The sequence below is a fragment of the Ovis canadensis genome, chromosome X (assembly GCF_042477335.2).
Source record: "Ovis canadensis isolate MfBH-ARS-UI-01 breed Bighorn chromosome X, ARS-UI_OviCan_v2, whole genome shotgun sequence".
Classification (NCBI taxonomy): Eukaryota; Metazoa; Chordata; class Mammalia; order Artiodactyla; family Bovidae; genus Ovis; species Ovis canadensis.
The window spans coordinates 294,179-310,930 of record NC_091727.1 but is presented as its reverse complement, the minus strand read 5'-3'; the positions used below and the strand labels follow the sequence as shown (position 1 = coordinate 310,930).

At 61.8% G+C, this 16,752-nt stretch overlaps 1 protein-coding gene across 1 annotated transcript; it reads right to left on the bottom strand.

Moving 5' to 3' along the window:
* Nucleotides 1-588: 588 nt before the first annotated feature.
* LOC138929711 (short stature homeobox protein) lies at nucleotides 589-12,989 on the bottom strand. The gene is made up of 5 exons (XM_070289566.1): nucleotides 12,569-12,989; nucleotides 8,589-8,797; nucleotides 4,515-4,572; nucleotides 4,269-4,357; nucleotides 589-1,933 (listed from the first exon to the last, which is right to left on the bottom strand). The coding sequence occupies exons 1-5, from the start codon at nucleotides 12,849-12,851 to the stop codon at nucleotides 1,688-1,690; spliced, it is 885 nt and encodes a 294-aa protein (XP_070145667.1). The 5' UTR covers nucleotides 12,852-12,989; the 3' UTR covers nucleotides 589-1,687.
* Between the last annotated feature and the right edge of the window lie 3,763 nt (nucleotides 12,990-16,752).

The following is a 16,752-nucleotide window of genomic DNA, read 5'->3' as shown; positions in this document are numbered from 1 at the left end:
GGGGAGGGGAAACCTGTGGACAAGAGGGGGATAAAAAGGAAAAAAAGAAAGGCTAGAGCTGGCTACCCCTAGAAAAGTGAAAGGAAGTGAAAGTCACACTGTCATCTTGGACTCTGAGTGACCCCATGGACTGCAACCCCGCCAGGCTCCTCTGTCCATGGGATTCCCCAGACAAGAATACTGGAGTGGGTTTGCCTTGCCCTCCTCCAGGGGATCTTCCCCACCCAGGGATCGAACCCGGGTCTCCTGCACTGGCAGGCAGGTTCTTCACCAACTGAGCCGCTAGGAAAGCCCCACACCTTAAAAAAGAAAAAAAAAGAAAAAAAAAAATCTCTTAAAACTGCCTGCCTGCAGGAGGCGCGCCAGAAACAGCTCAGCCCCTTCCCCGCCCTCACTTCCTGGCGCCCCACCCCCCACCCCATCCAGGTTCTCATCTCAAGCCACATCCAACTCACTTCCACCACGGCAAGCACTCCCCTCCTACCCCGGTCATCCTGGCACTGGGCCCGCAGCATGCAGAGTGGTGGTGGGGGGCGCGGAGGTAATGCCCTTCAAAGTCCGGAGGTGACAGGGTCAAGAGTGGACAGCTTTCTTTTTTTTTTTAAATCTATAATATTTACAATATTGCACTTTCCTGCACATCATTGCATGTCACTAGCGGGGATGCTTCGTCAGTTATTACTATTATACCTTAAACCACCGTGCCCCTCTGTCCCGATTGCAAGTCCTTTCCGCATCTGCGCTCTGCAGAGCAGCCAGAGAGCGTCCATTCGAGGGGGAATCGAAAAGACTGGGGGGAAAGTTATCAAGTCGCCTGTTGTGCGGCCCAAGGAATCCTGAATCTGGTGCGCCGGGGCCAGAAGCGGGCAGGACGACAGGGGGCGGTCAGGCCGCCGGCCCTCCCCGGGACGGTCTCAACGTGACACCCTGAGGTCCCCGGTGAGCAGCATCACCTTGGCCGGGCCGTGTCAGGTAGCTTCGTTATTGCTACCTTTCAGGCGAAGGGTAGGGGGACGGTGGGTGCGCGGGCCGGCCCAGGAGGGAGTCCCTGCTTCCGGATGCCCGCGTCCACGCTGAAATCCACACTGGGACTAGGGCGGGGGCGTCCCGTAGCTCCTCCGATGAAACTTTTCCGTCCGTGGCAGTGAAGAAAACCGCGCGCACCCAAACGCTGGCATCTTCAGAGACCAGCCCCAGATCTTTGTTTGTTTGTTTGTTTCCTAGACTGTGAGATCTTGGAAAGGCGCGTGGCGCAGGCCGCATGCACAGGGTGGGAAGTGGCAGCCGCAGGCGAGGTCGCAGGGCAGCTCCACGTGGCCGAGGGTCGTTCCAGGACGCACGGACCGCCCGAAGAGGGGGCCGAGTTGGGGTGGTCCAACCGTCCCCTGCTCGCTCTTCCCGCCCCGCGACGGTCTCCGCGAGGCCCTGGAGGTGCCGTGCGCTCCCCGATGTCCCCGTCCCGAGGCCTGCAGGGGGTGGAGAGGGATCTCCCAGGGCGGCCCCGGGGCGGGGAGTTCGCTGCCCCCTGGCTCCAGGGTGGCCGTGCGGCCCGTCGAGGCGGAGGGTGGGGGGCTGTGCGGGGAGCGGAGGGGTGGAGTGCAGGACGCCGCGGACGGACGGACTGACGGACGGAGGGACGCACGGGGTGGCGGGGCCCGGGGCGCGCGCGGGGCGGCGGGCCGGCGGGTCAGAGCCCCAGGGCCTCCGCGTGCTTGCGCGCCTTCAGCCTGAGGTCGGCGATGCTGGAGTTCTTGCTGTTGCTCTTCGCCGCGGCGGCCACGACGGCGGCGGCCGAGGCCGACTCGGCCAGGGAGGCGATGGGCAGCCCGAAGGGCGGCGGCGGGAACATCAGGTAGGGCGCGTGCGCAGCCAGGTGCGGGTGGAGGTGGGGGTGCGCGTGCGCCACGCCTTCCAGCTGCAGCTGCGCCTGAACCTGGGGTGGGAGATCGCGCTCAGTCAGGACCTGGGGGCGGGGGGCGGGCTCTCCTGCACCGAGGCCCCCCCACCCCCCGAAACCAGGGGACCACCTCCCACTGTCCTCCGGACACCCGGTGTCCGGATGGGAGTCACTGCGTGTTCTGGGGGAGGGGGGGCGCTTTCCTGCCTCGAGGACCCCCCTCCACCCCCCACCCCCTCCACCACCACCAGCGGGCCACTACCCACTCTCCTCTAGACACCCGCTGTCCAGATGGGGGTCGTTGCCTGTTCTGGTTGGGGGGCTTTCCCGCCAGGAGGACCACCCCCCAGACTAGGGGACCACCCCCACACACACCAGGGGACCACCACCCACTGTTCTCTGGACACCTGATGTCTGGATGGGTGTCACTGGCTGTTTTGGAGAGGGAGGCTTTCCCACCGCCAAGGAGCTGGGGGATCTGCATAGATCCCCGGGCCCACCGCAGCATCAAGGTGTCTACAGCTGGTACCCCCTCCTCACCCCACCCTCAGCTGATGGTTTGACGTGCCCCTGGACTCAGGGTCCTGTCTATAGCTCAGGCCTGGCAGCACCCCCCCCCCACCGCCTCCCCACACACAGCCCCTTCCCACGGGCCAGAGTCTGGGAATCTTCCAAAAGACCGTTTACCGTCTGAGCCACAGCATTTTGTAAAAAATGCAGACCAAAGTTTCAACTTATATGGGCTTCTGTGGTGCCTCAGACGGTAAAGAACCTGCCTGCAGCGCAGGAGACCAGGGTTCGATCCCTGGGTCAGGAGGAGGAAATGACCACCCACTTCCAGAAAGAGCACAGCCAAGTCTCTGAGCTCCCAATGGTCTCACTTCAGAGGGCCCAACGCTGACCCCACGCCTGGGCAGCGGCCCGCGTAGTAGCCAGGGGCCGTTACAGGATTGGCCCAGGGATGCTGGGGGGGCGAGGGGCCCCGGCCTGGAGGTTGGGGGAGGAGTCCGAGTGAGCAGGGTGCCGACCCCTCCCCGGCCCGCAGCCCCGGACTCCCTCCCTGCCTTCAGCCCCGCGGGAGTTCCCAGCCGAAACCACAGTGTCACCCCTAAACGACCCTCCGTGGCGAGACGGCCCCCCACGCTGTCACGCCTAGACAACGCTGCAGGCCAGGTCAGACCCTCAGACCTCGCGGCCCTCAGCACCCACGGGCGCAGAGACAACCCCCAGGCATGTCCTGCTTGCTCCTATGGCCGGATCACCCCCACGCCCGCCCCCCAGCTTGCACGCTCCCACCCCCCACCCCCCTCATGCTGGGCGCCCGCCCCGCCCCGCCCACCGGCATGCACAACCCCCACCCCCATGCTGGGCCGACGCCGCCCCGCCCCGCCCCGCCCCGCCCCCCGGCATGCACAACCCCCACCCCCATGCTGGGCCGACGCCGCCCCGCCACGCCCGTCCAGCAGCGTGCACGCCCCCACCCTCACGACGGGCCCCGCCCCCTCCCGCAGCAGCGAGGGCGCCCCCTCCAGCCCAGCTGCCCCCGCAGGTCCCGCCACGTTGCCCCCGGCCACCCACCCGAGGCTGCTCCAGACCAGGGGCGGTGGGGCGGCCCCTGGGATACCTGGGCCTCCGAGGGCCTCTGTCTGTCCTCCGACAGCCCGGCCGCCCCCCTCCTTGCACAGGACCGCCTGCGCTGCTGCGAGCTGGGCCCGACTCCCCCTTCCGCGCCCCGCCCCCCATCTCTGAGGGTCAGGGGCAAGGATCACTCCCCCTCCGCCCCCTGAGATGCAGAGAGGCCGGGCTGGCTGCAGGGAAAGGGCCTCACGCACGAGTGGGAGACATACCCCCTCCGTCCCCGAGCAGGCACCCAGCGAGTGGGCGCTTCCTGGGTGGGCAGCATTTTTTAAGTTTTCCCTCTGACTTTCGTAAAAAAAAAAACTGTGTCTGGCTTTCTGTCCTAGTCGTCCCTCAAACAGAACTCTCCGGGTTTTCTTTTTTTTAATAGCGTGATGTTAAGATGCACCAGCGGGTTAACAAGGCTTCCCTCGTGGCTCACTGGTAAAGAACCCGCCTGCAGTGCAGGAGACCCGGGTTCGATTCCTGGCGGGGGAAGATCCCCTGGAAGAGGGCATGGCAACCCACTCCAGTGTTCTTGCCTGGGAAAAGTTCCACAGACAGCGGAGCCTGGCGTGCTGCAGTCCATGGCTTGCAAAGAGTCGGACAGGATTGTGTAACTACGCACACAGCACAGTGGGTTTATAAATCTCGCCCTTGTGAAAAAGTGATTCCCCTTTCTTCCCCGCAGGCGGGTTAGAGGAGGCGGCGGCTCCCCTCGGGGGGGAGAAATAAAAATACAAAACCGAGCTACCTGTTGGAAAGGCATCCTCAGTGCGCCCATGTTCACGTAGGGGGCCACCCTGCAGGCGTCCAAGTGGCTGGCAGTGCCCAGGATCACGCCTGCGAGCGAGCACAGGACAAGTGAACCTTCCTCCCTGCGGCCTCCCCCGCCCCCACCCCATCCTCGGCCCTGCCCCCCAAGCCGTCCCGGCGGCCTCCCCGCCGCCCCACCCCCATCCTCGGGCCTCCCCCTTCCCCCGCCTACCCCCGCACTCACCTTTGTGCATCTGGTTCTCCTGTTTGCGGCATTTGGCTCTCCGGTTCTGGAACCAAACCTGGGGTGAAGCAGACACACGTGCACCCCCATCGTGAGCGCAGGCAAAGCCTGCTTTCCAGACGACGCCAGAGGCTGTGCAAGGCGCTTCCGGTTCCAGGGCCCCACCCCCAAATAAAAGCTGCCTGTGGGCCCCCTCAAGGCCTCCCTCCCCTGCCCCGGTCTCCCCAGCCCCAGCGCAACTGGGCACCTGGAGCTGCTGACAAGTGTCCTCAGCCAAGAGGGACTACAGCCTTAGCACCCACGGACTGAATGCGAGCAGGGGGTCCTCTCTGCCGTGCTTAGTCGCTCAGTCCTGCCTGACTCTGAGACCCCGTAGACGAGCCTGCCACCCTCCTGTGTCCGTAGCATTCCCCAGGCAAGGACACTGGAGTGGGTTGCCGTGCCCTCCTCCAGGGGCTCTTCCCCACCCAGGCATCGAACCCAGGTCTCCCGCATCGGCAGGCAGGTTCTCTACCATCTGAGCCCCCAGGGAGGCCCAAGAGGGTCCTCGGGTGGCCACGGAGAACCTTCCATCGTTTTGTACCGGCAGTCCCCACTCCAGCCCCATCAGGCCACTGGTCCAACTTGACCTTCCACCCCGACCTTCCACCTCCTGACCAGCCTCCTCCCTAATCAAGCTCCGGGGTCCAGGAACTTCCAAGTCCTCCAAGGCATCCCCCCAACTCCTTGGAAGCCTGGAGGGTCCCAGCTATACATCCCAGAGTCAGGACCGTTCTTCATTCCCAAGGACTGGTGCACACACCGCCCCCCACCGCCCCCCCCCCCCACGGCGCTGCCACACACACACACAAAATGCAGACGCGGGACTTCAGGTACAGGAAGTGTAACTGGAGGGGCTCAGAATCTCCTGAAAGGGTGTTGAGCCCCAAGCCAATGAGCATCAGAGGCCTGACGACAAGATTGGGGTGTAAGGCCCCACGCCCCACCCCAGTGCCCCGTCCAGTCCTCCCCCACGCTCACGGTCCCCTTTCCACCAAACAGCCGCATGAAGATGGAATCCAGGGCTCCCCCGCCATCTGGGTTCCTCAGCACTCGATGTTTCCTTCCTGACCTTCTCTGAAATGCCCCCTCCAGCCTCTCTCACCCTGTCCCCTCCGTGGTGCTCCAGGATAACTCAGGCCATGCCCCACCTCTGGGGGGAACTCGGGGACCCTGCGATGCAATGCTCCAAGCCCAGGGCCTGGGGCCGCTCCCGCCTCCCAGCCTGCCCAGGAAACCTCAGCTCCCACGGAGGCTGCAAACAGACTGGACTTCACGACTTTTCCCTCGAAGCCTCTTTGAAGGGCCCGTTTTCCATCCAAGGCTGACCTTTACGACCCGCCTGTTCTAACAGAACTGACCCCCGCCCCAAGCAGGGGAAAGCTCAACCCGCCAGGCCACAGGGAGCCTAGCAAATTTGGATGCCCCGTTGCTCTAAAAAGAATTTCCCAAAACCGTGCCCCCTCTTAAGATGTGTGGAGGTTCACAAATACCGATTGCATTTCCAAAGCCTGCACTCCGATTCCATCCCTACAGGTGAACCACCCCAAATCGCCGCTGCCTTGCCCTCAGCTTGGGACTGGGACCGCTCTCCGTTTCCGACCCTTCCTGCGGTCCGGTACCCGGCCAGCCTCAGCAGGGGATGTGAAAATTCGGAGCCAGATGTGGAAATTCTGCACCACCACCCCACCCCACCCCCCACCACCAAGGGCATTTTTTTCTGAAAACAGAATCCTATTTAAACCTAAGAAAGAAAACTCACTTTCCCTTCAGCACGGGGAAAGAAGAAAAAAAAAATAAGATTACGGAGAATAAAAGTGATGAATTAGCCGCTGCGTTCGGCGATAATAAATCAGTCTTGGGGTGATTCACGATCAATTCCAATTAGTCCTGAATATGCTAAGTAAAGCGCACGACAGTGCTTTAGACAGTTATTTCTTCATTAAGGATCACTCGCTGATTTCTCTCACAAATGCTGTAATCTGATTTCCTTTTGATTTCCATTACAGACAGTGAATAATGACATTTAATTTAGCTCTGCGCCATAAACCCAAAGATATTTGTCGTAATTAAATTACCGCCCGCGCCTCACCGTGGTCTCATAACTTTCGATTATAACCCTGACAGCTGTGTGATATGAGTTTTCCAGCACAACACTAAAAATAAAAGGTTAATAAGGACCAGCTTCCAAAGGGTCTTCAATTTATTTACAGCAAATTTCCACTCTAAATTGAAACACTATCCTCTAACAACACAGGACAGCCTGTACGGAAAAGGATTACCCAACAGTTCAGACTCAGGATTAAAATATACCGCATTTTCGTCTCTTCCTTTCTGAGTCCCCCCTTCCCCCGCCCCCTTTCCTGGCTTCGGCACAGCAGGGTCCGAGTTTTAACTAATTGGTTTTTATGACCACTTTCTGCCTTCTCTTTATTACACGATGCTTTTTCCCCGTGGCCAATCGGAAATTATTTCATTTCTTATATTCCCATGTTTATTTTTATTATTATTTACAATCGTTAAATTTTAATCCAACTCTGGATCAATAGGCCTGTGCCTCACTTTTCCCATTTTCCCACCTCCCACCCCCCTCAACCTTTTTTTTTTTTTTTTTTTAGGGCTTTTCTCAAGATCTGTAGCCACCCAAGAAGCAATTTTCTGCCAACTCGGTCTCTCCTGCGAAGGTGCTATTCAGTAATAGACTACTGAAAGAAATAGTGTGGAATTAAATTACAAGTAATTTATTTTTATAGAAACAGTACATCAAGGCCTGGGAGATATTACAGATCCCGGGCAGAAAGGCTGTGAAATGACATAAAAGTTGATGTCCCCTTCAGCAAAAGTTTAATCTTCTCATTAATCCATATAGGGCAGCCCCATCCATCTCGACGGAGAAAAGTGGCCAGGAGTCCCCCCCTCACCGCCTCGCGCCCCTCCTCGCCTCGGCCACAGACGCCGGGACAAATGGGCTCGGGGACGCGGTCCCCAGAGCCAGCCGGCCCGCGGTCCCAGGGATGCGGGCCGCATCACCGCGTCAGGCCACGGCGGATCCTGGACACGCTGGGGGACTGCGGCATGCCCGCCTAAGAAATCCCAGTCACCGCGGCGGCAGGGAGGAAACGGGAAGGACGCAGAATGCAGACCCCTTCCCCCGCGCTCCCCAAATGAAAGCTGTTGTAAAACACTGGCTCTAAAACCCTTTCCGTGTTTTCGTTTCGTGCGTACAATCTTAGCCCAGTCGTGTTTAAAGACGCCGATCCTACAGCTACAAGAAAGCCGTTCTTTCAAAGCCCCGGCTGCACGCGGTCCCCTCCCCCCCGTTGGCTGCATTAATTCCATTTATTTAAATAACCAGTCCCCGGAGCCCAGGGACCGTGACCCTCTTTTCCTTCTCTCGGGCTCTGCTGTCCTGCCCCGAACCGTCAACGCCGACGGAAAAGCCCAGGACGACTGGCAGGGCCGACTGTCGACAGCGCCTGCGGGGTGGCGGTGGGGGGGCGTCTGGAAGGGGGTCTCTACCACCCTGCCCCATCAATAAAGTCGTCCGTTTCACTTCCACGTTTACAACAACCCGAGGTTTAAAAAAAAAAAAAGACAACAAAACCACCGGGAGCGCCCCCTCCCCCGCGCACGTGCGGGCGCACCCCACCCCCCGGCAGCCGGTGGCTCGCCAGATGGGGACATCACCAATTCCATGCGCCCGCGCCGCCGCCCCTGCGCGCCCCCTCCCCGGTCCCCGCCCGGCGCCCCGGCTAATCCGGCTCCGCGCGGGCAGGAGCCTCAGTCACCGAGACGCGGAGGGCGATGCCAGGCAGGGCGCGCGCGAGACCCCGGGGATGCCCCCGAACGCCCAGCTCCAGCCACCGCCCCCAGCCACCCACCCTGTGCGCTCGACCTGGAGGGCGAGCGCGCCAGACACGGAGCGCGAGGCCCCGGGGAGGCCTCCGAACGCCCAGCCCGGCCCCGGGGGGCCGCGCGCTCCCGGAAAGCGCCCCCAAGGCCGGGGCGGCGCGCTCCGGGGGCCGCGAGCCTCACCTGCACGCGCGCCTCCGAGAGCCCGAGGCGCTGGCTGAGCTCCTCGCGCATGAAGGCGTCGGGGTAGTGCGTCTCGTCGAAGAGCCGCTCCAGCTCGTTGAGCTGCTCCAGCGTGAAGTTGGTGCGGCTGCGCCGCTGCTTCAGCTTGGTCTGCCCGTCCTCGTCCTCCGACTTCACGTCGTCGCGCTTGTCCTTGCAGTCGTAGACACCTACGGGCGGGCCGAGGGCACAGCGCTGAGGTCCCCCCGCGACGCGTCCCGGCCCGAGTCCCCCGCGGGCCGCGCAGAGCCCCTCCGCCGGCCTCCGCCTCCCCGGGGCCGGCCCGCCAGGCCTGCGTGCTGGAAACCCCGGCCCCGCGCGCGGCGAACAGGCCGCGCGCCGGGAAGCTTTGGCTCCACGTGGCCGAGCGCTGGGTGCGCCCACGGGGCGCGGGGCCTCGGCGGACAACGCGCCCTGACGCAGAGCTGCGTGGAGCCGATAAAGCAAACTCGCAGGCCAGGCGAGCTCTTTTGTAACGACTCCGATTCCCGGCCCGGCTGGTGTATCTTGGCCTAATCTCCGAATAGTTTCCTCAATTATCCACTTCGCCTCTGTTGACATACTGACAGAAACCAACACACACCCCCTCCTCTGTCTCTCTCTCTCTTTTTTTTTTTGAAAGGGAATGGGGTGTTAAATATTAAGTCAAACACGCATAGGCAGAGACACCCAAGTATGGCGGGGTCCCTGGCGGGGTCCCTGGCGGGAGCTCCGGGAGAGGCCAGGCCTGGCTAGGGGTCCAGGCCAGGCCGAACCCCTGTCCCTCCACCAACCCCAGCAGGACAGGGGCAGCTCCAGCCAGGCCAGAGCCTCCTCCAGGTCGCCACAGAGCTGGGCGATGGGGTGGGGGGACCTCATCTCCCTCTGATCAACAAAGCAAAGAAGGAAAGAAAACTGTCAGTCACTCAGTCGTGTCTGACTTTGCGAGCCCGTGGACTGTAGCCCACCAGGCTCCTCTGTCCATGGGATTCTCCAGGCAAGAATACTGGAGTGGGGTGCCATGCCCTCCTCCAGGGGATCTTTCCCACCCAGGGACCAAATCCGGGTCTCCTGCATTGCAGGTGGATTCTTTACTGTCTGAGCCACCAAGGAAGCGCCCTCCCCCGCCAAAGCCAAAGCCATATCTTAAGGCACACAGGAAGGTGTCTAGGGGTGCCCCCAAGAGCACAGGTTCCTGACTTCCTGTTTTGCCCCTCCGTCTTGGACGCCCCAACAGGAAGCCAGGAGTGCAAACTCTCTTTGGTCCAAAAATTACAGGAGCATCTGTATTTGCTGGGGGTGGGGGCAGTAAGGTCAGGATCAACCAGATTCTAACCCAGACGCCTCTCCTTTCCACCTCCAGGAAATGCAGGCCCACACCAAACTCAGGGATTGAAAATACAAGTTGGCTCCCCAGTCGCAGAGTTGGTGGAAGCCAAAAGACCCTGATGCTGAAAGATTGAAGGTGGGAGGAGAAGGGGACGACAGAGGATGGGATGGTTGGATGGCATCACTGACTCGATGGACATGAGTTTGAGCAAACTCGGGGAGATGGTGATGGACAGGGCGGCCTGGCGCGCTGCAGTCCACGGGGTCACAAAGAGTGACAACATTTTAGCAGCCCTTGTGCTTTTTTTCTTTTTTTTTCTCGGATCATAGGGGCTACGGGGGTGCAGGCAGAAAGGGCTCCCAACGCCCTCATTAGATGTCCCCTCTGGGTCAAGGAGAAGACAGTGCTTTCCGTAAACTCTCTCCAAAGAGTCTGGGCTTTCACAACTTCTGAAAAGAGTCCGGGAGCACTGCAGAAGCCCTCAGCCGTGAGCCCGAAGACTCGCCAAGGGGGAAAGACTCCAATTCTCCGTGGGTCCAGGGGAAAATCAGTGAAACCAGCCTGTCCCCCAGCGGGGGTTCCTAAGATGCTCTCTAGCACTGAAGTCTTGAAACATCTCTCCTCAAGGCTCCTGGGTACTGGGCACCCAATGCCCTCTCACCTCCTGAGACGAATGCCTTTCCAAGGATGCCCTACTTCTCCGCCACGGGGAAAAATATCCTTTCCCAGGGGTAGCCCCGCCTTGACTCTGTCGTGCAGGTGTCTTAAGCCTGAACCCCAGGGCCTTGACCCCAGAATGAGAAGCTGGCCTTGAAGCTCTGCAGAAACCCCAGGCTCAGCGGTTCCGCTCGATCGGGCGCTCAACACCTCCGTGTCTCTCCACACCCCAGGCGTCTCCCACCCCTCCATTCTGCCAATTCGGCCAGGGGGGCTCGGCCCTTCTGAGGGGCCGGGGGAGGGGGGGTCTGCAGAGCCAGACAGGAAAGGAGCAACTGGGATTTTTTTTGCTTCTACTTGTTACAGCCCTGTCTTTCTCTTCCTATTTAAGGTAGAAAATAAAAAGGCTTCGATTGTGCTCTGCCCTCTTTCCAGCTGCTGATTGCCAGGGTTCTGCTGCCCTGATTGTCCAGGGGTGAGCCGAGGTAGGCAGAGGGGGAACTCAGCCTTTAAGGAGGATGGGGGAAGCCCTGAAGGGGCCCGGGAGGTCAGTCGCCAGGCGCTGTAAATTAAAAGTAGGCCCTGACCGGGACTCTGGCCGGCAGACAGCCGCGTCTCCATCAAAGCACACCGTCTTTGTAGGAATTACAAGGCCAGGTGCGTGAGGCCTCGCCAAGGGGTGAGCCCCAGAGGTAAGACGATCCGAACTCAGGCTGCGCGCGGACTCTCACGGGGTCGCGGGCTTATCCGGACTAAGCCTCCGCCAGCCTTCTGCCTCCCCTAAGGTCAAACTTTCCAAAGGCAGTCTGGGCCAGCCTTGAAGCCCCGCGTGCGGGGACTCCCCCAGCGAAGTGTGGGACCCAGGGGCTTCCAGGGGTCGCCAATGCCGACCCCTCTCAACACTGCAAGAGGAAGACACGGGGACCCAGGCCCCATATGGCAAGCTTCTGTTTCCCCTCGCTTTGTCATGAGACATACAGACCTTCGGACGCTTTCAAACGCTCCCTGCTGAGAAATCCAGCCAGTTGTATTCCTGTGATTTATAGCTGCCGGCTGCCCTGCTTGCATGGAAATCCGCCCCCGGTGGGGACCATCTCGCCCCGCTGAGAAAGCCCTTGTAAACAAGCCTCCCCTCCCGGCCGCCTCTGCAGTCAAGGACAGCGCCGAACGCCTCGGAGATTTCAGGAAAAGCCGCAGGATGAAGGTCCTGCAGGAGGGCCCGCTGTGCCCTGCCGGCCGGGGTTTGGGCCGCCGCGCGCGGGAGAGAGGTTCCCGAGCCTCCCCGGGCCCTTCTCCCCCGCGCAAACCCTGGCCACCTGCGGGCACAGGGCTGGTTTTAGTTCCACGGGCCCTGCGGCAGCCAACATCAAGGGAAAGTTCTGCCTAAGAGGGCCCGGGGCTGAGAGGCGAGGGAGGGGGCCGACGCCTGCCGGCCGGCGCGGTCCCCAACGCCGCCCATTTCTAGCGGGGGAAGCGGGCAGGCGACGGGCGCCTGGAGAGAGCTCCGGGGCTCGTCCCAGGGCACACAGACAGCCCGGCAGGCATACGGGCGCGCAGCCGCCAGCCTTACCCTCGACCGGCCTTGGCAAGCCCAAACACCCGGCTCGCGCTCCATCCGGGGAAGGGGCCCGCCGCTGGCACCCAATGCCAGCGCCCCCCGGGGACGCGATGCGCGCGGGCCCCGCGCCGCTGCCCGCCCTCGGGTCCAGGGCCTCCATCCGCCCCTGCCTCCTCGGTTCTCCGGCCGGTTTCTTTCTTACGAAAAGCCTGGCGACGGGTGGCGGCCGGGCCCTTCTGCGTCCGATCCGTGGCGGTCACGTTCAGCTTTTTGGGGGTGAAACGAAGCGCCCACCGCGGCGCCCCCTCCCCGGGGCCTCCGCGTGGCGCAGAGCGAGACGCCGGGCGGCCGGGCTCGGTGGCCACGAGAAGCGCCGCGCCCCGGAGGGGCCCGGAGCCTGCGTCCGGCCCGGCTTACCTTCCGCCGCCCTCCCCGAACCGAACTCTTTCAGTTTGTCCTTGTCGGTGTCCACGTGGTCCTTAAAGAGATGCACCGGGCAGTGGCCGCCGGCCTCCGTTATGTCGTGGAGGTTGGACTCCGAAACCCCCAGCTCCCGCGAGCGCGCCAGTCCGCTCTCCAAAACTTCCCTGTACGTGATGGACTCTTTCTTGCCGCCGCCGCCGCCGCCGCTGCCGCCGCCGCTGCCGTCTTTGCTTTTCTGGTCAAAAGATTTGGATACAAAAGCCGTGAGTTCTTCCATAGCTGCCCGGGGGTGTGGGGGTGGGAAGGGGGGGGGGCCGCGGGGGTCCGCGGGGCTGGCGAGGAGCCGGGCTGTGGTCCGCACGCCTCCCGCGCGCGGAGAGGACCGTCCGTGTGAAGGCAGGTCCCTCCTGCTGTTATTTATGCCTTTCAATTTGAGATCTCACTATTTATACGCGGCTACCTCTGCGCCCAGCCCCCCACGCTCTCTGACTGCAGCAATTACACCTCTCGGCGCGGCGGCGGGCGCACGCGGAGGCGCTATCTCTCCCCCACCTCCAGTCCGGCAATTGGTTTTCTTTTGATTTCATCACTGTTTGGCGTCTGTGGCACCTTGGTCTGGAGCGGTAAAGATCAAGTTTTTGAAGGGAGAGAGAGAGAGAGAGACGGATATGGAGAGAGAGCGCGCGCGCGCGCAGGGGCGCAAAGAGCCAGCGCCGCGAACAGGTATCCGTCTTCTCTCAATGGCCGGCGGGAAGGAAACTCGAGGAGTTTGGGGATGGTGAGGAACGTCCTCGGCGGCCCAGCACCAGGAGGAGCGCCGCAGCCTCGCGCCTCGAATCTGTTCCCCGCGGGATGCGGCTTCCGGGCGTGGCCGCGCCGAGCCGCCACCGAGGGGATCCCGGGGCGGCGGCGCCGATGCGCCATCCCACGGGGCAGAATTGACTCCCAGCTTGGCGATGCGGTTGGGCACGGCGTGGCTGGACCCGCCGGAGCACCCCCCGGAGAGGGTGTGCGGGCGCGCGCGGCCTGATCGGGGAACAGTTGCAGAACCCCGAAAGCGCGAGGAAGGGCGAACGTGGGTGTCCGAGTCTCCGCGGCGGCGGCAGCGGCTGGGCAGAGCGGCTCGGAGACCTCGGAGGGGCCGGAGACACGGACCCTGCGGCCCTCGGCTGCCTGGGACGCGCGAGTCTAGGCGCGGAGAAGCCGGCGGCTCCCTCTCTGGGAGAACCGGTTCGTACACAGCGGTCCTTGGGGGCGCCGGACCGACGCAGCCTTCTTGTTCGAGCCGTGCGGTCAGCCTGGTGTCTGAGAGATTTATTGGGGGCGGGGGGAGACATCTATTTTCCTTTTTTTTTTTTTTTTTTTGCTTGTGCCTTGGTTCTGCTGACCTCTCCCGCCTCTCTCGGAACGCTGTAACCTGCTTTAAAAGGATCCCCCTTTTCTCAGCTGCAATTCGAAATGCACTTGGCAACCACGGCAGCGACAGGAGCTATCCGTTCTGCAAAATGCAAAATTCCGTCCGCAAATAAAGTGACTTTTCTGCCCCCTACCCGCTTAAAAATTATTATTATTTTTTTGCTTTCTGTCATCTCTCCTGGCGGCCCCTTCCACCTGCCCTTCCCCTCCGCCAGGGAGTTGGGACGAGGGGTCACGGGGGGTGGAAGGCGGGTTGGGGGGGGGAGGTGGTACGGGTTTTGGAGGAGCTCGCTTTGCAGTTTTTCTGAGTCAGTTCCTCATCCTGCGAAGCGCCGGTGAGCCAGGACCCAGGACCCGGGGCGCCCTGGGGGCCCAGGGTTTCCTTCGGTGGGAAAGAAAGTGAAGCCCCAGGGCCAAGGTCGAGTTCGAGAGGGGGGAGATACCTCGATCTGGGGGGTGGGACGCCAGGAAGGCGGGGAAGAGGGGGATGCAGACACGCAGAGCTTCCTTCTCTCTTTCGTTCCGTCCTTTCGAGGCCCTTCCTCCCCGTCGCCCTGCCTCGCGCCCTCAGTCTCTCCCCCGGGTTTCCGTCCGGTCCTCCGCGCCCTCGGTCCACCCTGCAGGGTCGCTGCGCGCGGCCCCAGGTGGGCTCGGCCCCGCGTGCGGCGGACGGAGCTGGGGGGCGGGGAAGACTTGCGGCGAGTCTGGGCGGGAGGGGGCCCCGTGGCCTGCTCCCCCGCGGACTTCAAAAGCGAAAAGGCAAAGAGGCGCTCGCAACTTGACAAACAGGGCTTTGTCACCGCCGCAGCTCTAATCAAAGCGGAGGCGCGCGCCTATCACACAGAAGTACAAATAGCCCGTCATGTATTAAACATGCAGCCGCCTCGCGGGTCTGCGCTGGGTTGGGGGAGACGCCGAAGGCCGCGGCCGGAGCTGGAGGGGGCGCGCGGGGTGGGGGTGCGGGGCGGCCCCAGGAGCTCCGTATCCTGGCCACAGGCGCGTCGCGCGCCCCAGGTCTCCCCCCGCGGTCACTTGGTCCACTGCGGGCGTCTTCCAGGTCTACCCGGTCAGGGGGCCAGGCCCGCCCACCAGGGAACTCGGTATTTGCAAGAAGAGTGGACTGACAGCAGCGGAAGCGGGGTAAAACCGGCCGGGGCCCAAGCTTGAGCCACTTTCTGGAGGCTTCGGAGGGGAGAGTGGCTCTCCCAGGCCTCAGGTGAGGAGGCCGGTTCCCCAGGGACTCCCGGCCTGCGGCCTGCGCCTCTCCTGCTCGACCCTCCCGGCCCCCCGGGGACCCAGCCTCCCCTGGGAGGCACACAGTAGCTGGGTCTTACAGGGCCTGAGTTTCACTTGCAGGGAACAGAGGGTGAGAAGTCCCAAGCCCCCAAACAGGGCCGCCCCTCCATCCCTGGGACCTTGAACCCCACCCAAGAGGAAACTCGCTGGGAGTTAGGGTCAGGTGGCTCCCAGGGGTCTCCTCCAGCTGGTGACCCTGGGTATCCAAAACCTTGAGCCCAAGAGAGAGTTAAAGTCACCCCCTTCCCAATTTTGATTCCCATATTTGGTTCCCAGTCGACACCTGGTTCCGAAATAACCCGTCCTGGGAGGAAGGAAGCCATCCAACCGGCTTCTTCCGTCAGTCCCAAGGCTGTGCCTGTGATAAGATTTTCACAAAATCAGTTTCGCTTGATGAGCAAACCCTCTCAGTTTTCAGGAGTGAGGAGCCAGATGTCCCCTGAACCCCCTGCCCGTCTGTCCCTAGCCAGGGGCGCACACACACACACACACACACACACACACACACACACACACACACACACACGGCTCCTTAACCTTGTCACCTTTCAACCAGAGGTGGCCAAACCCACCCTCAGAGTTATTTTTCATATTTCAGCCTGGGCAACGACTTTTTCGAACACATATTTTTGCTAATTCAAGTCGGTGCCCAAGGCCGCAGGGTGGGTATGGTTTATGAAATGTCACATTTACATTTCCGCCGGGGCAAGGTTCGGGAGCGGAGGGGGGCGGTTTGCCCGGAGCTCAGACCCTCTCGGGCATAAGGGGCTCTTGTTTCCAGTTTCTGCAGACTCTCCACCCCCCCCCCCCACCTTCCCCCGGAGAAGAAGGGGCCCGAAAAGAGAGTGCTTTTTAAAAATCTCAACTTGTCTTGGGAAGTTGTGGATGCTTCCAGGTGTCCAGTGCATTCTGCCAGCTTTGAAAGAGGCTTCAGAAAAGTTTGTGGATAGAAACGAAACCATAGCTGCTTTCTTTAAAAAAAAAGAAAAGAAAAGAAAAAGACGCCATGGGTTGGGTTGGGCTGGGGAGAGGTCGGGGATCTGGTTTCTGGGAGAAGACGGAAGTTCCAACGTGGGTTCCACCAGAAGCTGGGAGCACAGCCCGGGGCTCTCCTGGGTTGTGGATCCGAGACCCGCTGCTCAGAAACTGTTCCCCATCCCCCGCCCCCGCTGTGTACACAGCACAAACACAGGTCCCAGGGTCCGACCCCTGCCTTCCGTCCCCCTGGGAAGAGACGCAGACACAGATGCAATTGAACAAAATAACAACGCCAGGGGTACCTTGTGCCGCGGAGGGGGGCAGGGTCTCTGACTAAAGGCAGGAGGACCCGGGTCTTTCTGCAGCCTGGAGACGCCCCCAGGTCTGGGTCGGTCCAGGAGTGCCCACAGACCCAGGCCCCTGCTGGGTAGGTGGGGGAAGTGAACATCCCAAGAAAGGTTCTCAGCCAGCCTGCCACGGGGTCCCCC

Bases quoted from the DNA above. Each gene is read 5' to 3' on its own strand.
- LOC138929711 (XM_070289566.1), bottom strand. From the start codon at position 12,851: ATGGAAGAACTCACGGCTTTTGTATCCAAATCTTTTGACCAGAAAAGC. The intron at 4,573-8,588 runs GTGAGGCTCGCG...GCTTCACCCCAG, and splicing joins TCTCGGAGGCGCGCGTGCAG to GTTTGGTTCCAGAACCGGAG. The intron at 1,934-4,268 runs GTAGCTCGGTTT...CTCCCACCCCAG, and splicing joins TGAGGATGCCTTTCCAACAG to GTTCAGGCGCAGCTGCAGCT.